The sequence below is a fragment of the Fukomys damarensis genome, unplaced genomic scaffold, assembly GCF_012274545.1.
Source record: "Fukomys damarensis isolate Sample0158 unplaced genomic scaffold, DMR_v1.0_HiC HiC_scaffold_18, whole genome shotgun sequence".
Classification (NCBI taxonomy): domain Eukaryota; kingdom Metazoa; phylum Chordata; class Mammalia; order Rodentia; family Bathyergidae; genus Fukomys; species Fukomys damarensis.
Window position 1 is genome coordinate 30361743 of NW_022900930.1, and position 6729 is coordinate 30368471.

General features: G+C 36.1%; 1 protein-coding gene across 1 annotated transcript in view; it reads left to right on the forward strand.

Moving 5' to 3' along the window:
* Hpgd (15-hydroxyprostaglandin dehydrogenase) overlaps positions 1 to 6729 on the forward strand; it is a 35540-nt gene that overhangs the window by 26333 nt on the left and 2478 nt on the right. The window contains exon 6 of the mRNA XM_010629818.2: positions 4697 to 4773. Coding sequence (XP_010628120.1) covers positions 4697 to 4773 — 77 coding nt within the window. The remainder of the gene's footprint in view (positions 1 to 4696; positions 4774 to 6729) is intronic.

Sequence of the window (6729 nt, forward strand, 5' to 3'; positions counted from 1 at the left end):
AAAAAAAAAAAAAAAAAAAAAAAAAAAAGAACGTCACAGCTGACCGTGCCAGTTACTGCTGAGAAAGGGTTTTAGCAAAATGGAAATGGAGACTTACATTTAGCAAGATGTTATCTGGCAACTTCCATGAGCTCTGTTTGACTAGATAGTAGAAAGAAAGCCTAATTTGAATGAATTGTGTAATAAATGAGAGGTAAGGAAAGTTTTTGTTGTTGTTGTGGTTGTTTTTTTGGGGGGGGTTTGTTGTTGTTGTTTTAGTTTTGGGGATTGAACTCAGGCCTTGTACTTGCAAGGCAGGCAGCGGAACCGCTGAGCTAAATCCACAGCCCAGAGGTAAGGGAAGTGAAGATAGTGAATAGAATTTTTTCGAAGACTCTCATTGTAAACAGAAATGAGGTGGAGGCTGGAGAAAGAGGTGAGGCTAAAAGGTATTATTTTTAGATGGATGAGACTGACACACAGCCGTGTCTAAGGAGAGTGATTCTCATGTCATTCTTCACGTGATTGTAGTATCCACTTTAAACTTCTTCGAATATTTTCATCTTTAATTTCTGTGATTCAGCACTTAGCTTGCTTACTTCTGCGGGCTCCCTTTTCTCTGTCACTACTGTCAGCCTCTTCTACCAGAGTTGGCTGCCATACATAATTTTGCAGACAGTTTATACCAAGCACCATGTAAATGCTTTCCCCGAGTGAGACCGTCCCCGCTCACCACACTGTTGTCTAACCTCGGTTACCGGCCTCAAAACAAAATGCTTATATTTGAAGTCCATAGACACTTTACGTGTTGGTGTTGTGGCTTACAGGTAAGTTGTAGAAGTATGGTTAGTCAAAACTTAAAATCACAACGGTGGTAGTTTTATTATTTATATCTAGATGTCTCCACAAAGCCTTGTTCTTTGGAAGGTGACTAGATCTGGGTGTGTGGCAGTCATCACTGGATTCATCCATTGATGGCTTCACAGCTAAATGTGATGTTTGGAGGTGAACCCCGGTGGGAAAAGGTGAGTCACTGTGGGATGGCCTAGAAGGAAATATATACATAAATTCCCCTTCATCTTGCCTGCCCCACCGTGAGCTCTCTGTCCTGTGCCTCTCTGCCGTGCTGCCCTGCTTTGGAGCCACCCAACTGTGGACTGAACCTGTACAAACTGAGAGCCAAAGTAAATGTTTCTTCCTTTGAGGTGTAAGTGTGGGTATCGTGGCCCAGTGACAGAAAAATAACTAAGAAAAGTAGTATGCTTGCAAAGGGAAAATCTTGAGATTCAGTAGAAAATGTTTATTTCTGAAAGATTTCTACCTCCAATTAAAGCATTATTAAAAAGAATAGAAAAAGAAAAGCCTGTCTTTCCTCATTCAGCATCCTTTGTTAAATCGGTAAACTGAGTTATAATAGTAAACTTCACATTAAGAGAGAGTTACCAAGTTCAAAACAAGTTGCCTGTTAAAAACATATGAAGCAATAGTTAAAAAGCTATATGTGAGCCACAGATAGTGGCACACAACTGTAATGTCAGCACTTTGGGAGGCTGAAGCAGGAGGATCACAAATATGAGCCCAGCCTGGCCAACTTAGTGACTTAGTGTCTTAGTTACTTTTCTCTTTGCTGAGACAAAAATACCCAACACCCAAAGTTAAAGAAGGGAAGATTTATTTAGCTCACAGTTTGTAGAGGTTTCAGTCCATAAGGCAGGGTGGCACAGCAGACAGGCACCACAGAGAAGAAACAGTCCATGCTGGGCAGAAGGTAGCAGAACAAACAAGGAAAATGATCACAGCTCTTTCTATCCCTTAATATCTTATCTCTTACTCCTAGTGGCCTTGAGCCTAGTTTTGCACCATGAATCAGTCCTAGAATCACACACTGTAAATATGGCCACCTCTGAAAAAGCCCCATATGATTGCATGAGGCTTTGCAGGGACATCTAGACACAAGCCATAACACTTAGCCAGACCATATCTCCAAAGAAAAAAATAAAAAGACAGGATATACCTCAGTGCAAAGGCCCTGTGTTCAAACCCCAGTATCAAAAAAAATTTTTAAAAAGCTTCATGTATTGGCTGTTGAAGGAAGGCTCTTTAACTAAATTAACTACAACCTGACTAAATGCAATATTCAGAATAGAATAGAGTTCTCTTTATTTTAAATGTTATATAATTCAATTTATTTACTGATTTATTTTTGCTGTGCTGGAGATCTAATTTGGGGTTTTCTTTATGCTGGATAAATTCACTACCTCTCTTTATTTTTAATAGCCCAAAACTCCAAAACTGAAAGCAACCCAAATGTCTAACAAGTGAATGTGGAGTGTATGATATGTCTTTCCGTGGAATGTTGCTTAGCAATAGCAGTAAGCTATTGATACAAATTGCAAGATGGATGAATCTCAAAATAATTATAAGTGAAGAAACCAGACCCTCCAAAAAACTTACACTATATGATTTTATTTATTTAAAATTCTCAAAAATGGAAACCATAGTGACACAAAACAGATCTCTGCTTGCCCGTGGGAGGAGGAGAAGGACAGAAGGAAGGGATTAGCAAGCAGCATAAGAAAACTTTTAAAGGATAGAGATGTTCATTATCTTGATTGTGATCATGATCTCACTGGAGTAAACATACGTTAAAATTTAGCAAATTGTACGCTGTAAGTATATGCACATTTTTGCCAATTATAACTGAGTAAAGCTACAGAAAAATGAAGGAAAACGAAAGGTTTCTGTATGTCTGAAATTGATTTACGTAACCTTTGATCTCATATTAGAAAGTGAAAGCAATGCAAGGGGAAACATTTTGCAGGACAGCCGTGAAAATGTCACTAGACTCTTACAGGATTCATGAAACTAAATGCCATTTTAAAAATGCAAATAAGTTCTTTCACTTTCTGGTTGCATTTATAAATCTGTCTATAAAGGGGAAACATATATTTGTGCTTACAAAACATTACTTAATTATTTCACCTCTGTGCACCTTGAACTAACTTGAGTTCAGAAGTTCATCACCTCCACATAGATAACAAAAAATCATTCAGAATTCATCTTTGGTAATATTTATGAACAATGTCCCTGTACTAGTTATAGGTGTGTCAAATGGCTTTTCTCTGACTAAAGTTCATGCTGCATTCCTTACAGTCTGTAAACACCATCCTACCACTTTACCTCTGTCTTTGTCTCACAAACATTTAATAAGGAATGGGTAAAGCAAGAACAAACGTAAAACAACAAAAAACAGCAGTATCTGTCTATACCTAGTTCTTTTCTTTATCTCACATGCATAATATACCTATGTACTCTTTGGAGACATCATAAATTCTTTCTGACTGACTCTAAGGGACTTAATTACTTACACATTTTACTTAACCAAAACAACAACAAGAGAACCAACTTGTTATAGTACTTGGAGATCATGGACAGACTCATGATGTGTGATCTACCATCTTAGGGATTTAAAGTGTTCTTGCACAATCAGACTTTGTAAATTAAGACCTGGAAGGCACCCAGGGAGTGGCTGAGGTCTGCATTTATTGCTGAACTTTGGCATTACACTCTCCACTGACTGGTGGTGATCTGGGGCTAGTTAACTGGGTGGAGATGAGCTTGTCTCAGTAGAATAATTTAGTATTATTAGCATGACATTTGGTACTGATACTCTAGCAATCAGGATCACTTGTCTCCTGACTCCCAAATTATAAATTTAAAAAGAAGTGTTAAAACATGTTATTCTAAGAAATGAGTTAAAAACTGAAATATAAAAAGGACTCTAGTTAAATTTGTTGAGCCTTACAAATGTGATAAGTAAATTTGATAGTAACAGTTACATGGCAAAGTAAGTTTTTCTTCTTGTTGTTTTGTTTCTTGTTGGAGGTTGGGCTAGACCAGGAGTTAGGGAAGGAAAGATGCTGTATGTGGTATTATACTAATGTTTTTCTCCAGGCCTGAATGTAACCAGTTACTATCATGTATATGTGGAAAATTAAAAATTTAAAAATTCTACAATTGGTTAAATTCTGTTGTTGAATATATATAACTGTGAAAGGAAATAAAATAGACGCATAAGGTTTTATTTCTACTTTCTTCCCCTGGAAGAAGAATTGCCTCTAGGCAAGAAGGCCTAGGCATCTAATACAAATCTAAATCAAAACAGTTAATTTTTAATTTTCTTAAACTAAGAGGCATCAGACCAGCCAGACCAGTGACATATTAATTTAGGGAATGACATATTAATTGAGATTTAAGACTAATAATTGTCAAGTTCCTCTTCAATGAGTCAAATTCATTCAGCCATTTGGAAACCTTTAAACATGTGAGATATATGCTTTTTAAAATCCCGACTTAAAAATGAAAATTAAATGGTAACTTGCTGGCCTTAAAGATGATTCTCTTTCTGTTTTACATAGCATTGTTTCCCTTGACCTTCCAGAATGCTAGGGAAGCTGAAAATTTTACATATAACTCTTGGCTGTCCCTAAATAGAACTTACAATATAATAAATTCAGGACCATATATGTCATGGAGCAAAAGCTAGCTTAAGATTATTGAGTTTTAGAAAGTTGTCTGATTTTATTTTTGTGTGTTTTCCAGGTTATCTTAAACTGAAATGACCATAAAATATTGGTTTGCCTAGTCGTTATTGGGCATAGCCTACTTAGTTTTTTTTAAAACCAAACAGTTTACATTTTTTGTTTGTTTGTTTCAGGACTGATGCCTGTGGCACAACAGCCAGTTTACTGTGCCTCAAAGCACGGCATAATTGGATTCACACGCTCAACAGCGGTGAGGACATAAAACCACAAAAAGCCCTGTTCCCTTGTATGAATATATGAAACAAAAACTGCATTAGAGGAGGATGAATTCAGAATTAGATACATCTACATTAAAGATAGAAATGATATTTTACTTTAACCTTTATAATAAAAGTAGTTTTCTGATCACATAAAAGAATAAAAAACATACATCATTAAAGTTGAAGTAGATTAGAAACATAGATGTGTTATCTAAAATATCTCAAGGACAAATAATGAGGAAGTTGACTCCACATTTAAATATTATTAACATGCAGCTTCCATAAGGAAATCATGCAGTAAGCTGTATTTGAAAAGGAGTGCAGTCTCGGAGCTAGAAGGAGACCAGGTGGTTACTTGATAGAGTGCTCAAGAACTGAGTGTCCATGAAGACTGGGGTGGAAGGTGCACAGACCTTAGAAACATACTCAGACGTAATTTGATAATAATACTAGGTGAGAAGGTTGAGCTCTTAATCTGACAAAAGGGCAGCTTGAATGGAGGTAGCCGGGAAATAAAAAGTTGGGTGAGATCTAACTAGAGATATAAGCAGGACAAGAAATTATGAGCCAGGGCTGTGAGCTTGGGTTTTATTCTAAGTGCACTGTTGATGGGTCTTTTGTTCACAACAGTAAAATAGCAGCTTTCCATTTTAAGAAAACCAATCCAGCCAGGTACAGTGGTGTACTTCTGTAGTCCCAGCACAGGCTGAAGCAGGAAGGTGGCAAGTCTGAGCCCACTCTGAATAACTGAGTGATTCTGTCTCAAAATATAAAATTTTTAAAAGACTGGGATGTAGCTCAGTGCAAAGGCCGTGGGTTCACTCCCAATTGCCTCAGAAAAGAAAAAAAAAGTGCCGTTCTGCCCATGTTGAAAATGTATTACAAGAACAAATGTAAAGGAACAAAGAGCAGGTGTGGGGTTTCTAGGTGGTTAATCTAAGTGACACAGGAGAGAAGCTAGAGCAATGCAGAGAAAAACTTAACGATGGGAAGATTCTAGCGGACAGAATGAAACAAATTTGTAAATGTTGATAGCTCAATCCAAAAGAAAGAGAAGTAGTTCTCATGCTATTAAGTTAATTAGAAAATATTAATTTGCCAAGACAATTGTTTTTTATTAGTGCATGTTTGCAGTACATAATGATTACATTTATCATGGGGGATTTGTACATGTACACAACATAGCTTAGTTCTTATTTTGTGTCCTTCCTTTCCATCTCTCCCTGCTCCCTCTAGCTGTTCTTCCCTTTTCCACGTGCCAAAGCCGTTTCCACTTTTTTAACTCTTTTAGTTTGAATTTCTTTTTGCTTCTTTCCCTCTATCTCTTATTCTCCTTCCCATTTGAAAAAGATTTCTCTAGTTCTTGTTATCTTTTATTTTGCTCTTTAGTTATTCTTTGAGTTTTTTGTATAAGAGAAACTATATGATGATTTCAATTTGTGTCTCATTTATTTCACTTAACGTGATCTCAAGGTACATCCGTTTACTTACAAATGTCTCAATTTTGTCCTTCTTTATGCTAAAGTATTGTATATAAATACCACATTTCCTTCATCTATTCATCTGTTGATGAGTACATAGATGATTCCAACATTTAATTATTCTAAATTATACTGCTGTAAGCATGGGAATGCATCATCATTGTATATTGCCTTATCAATCTTTAACTCAATTTGTCATGAACACGTAAAGCTATTACAAAGTAAAATAAATTTTAAAGATCAGACATTCTGCATTGAAAATTATAAGACAGAAAATGTCTATAGTCAAATCTCATTATTGCAAATAGTTATGTTCTATGCACTTGCTTGCAAAGTGAATTAGTAACTGTTAAATCACTCCTTCTGGAAAATATAGGTAAAGTCCCCAAAATTTTATAGTCAAAAATTTTGATCAACCACTCAATACATAACCTCGCTTTATACATATTATATTTTTACTTTATA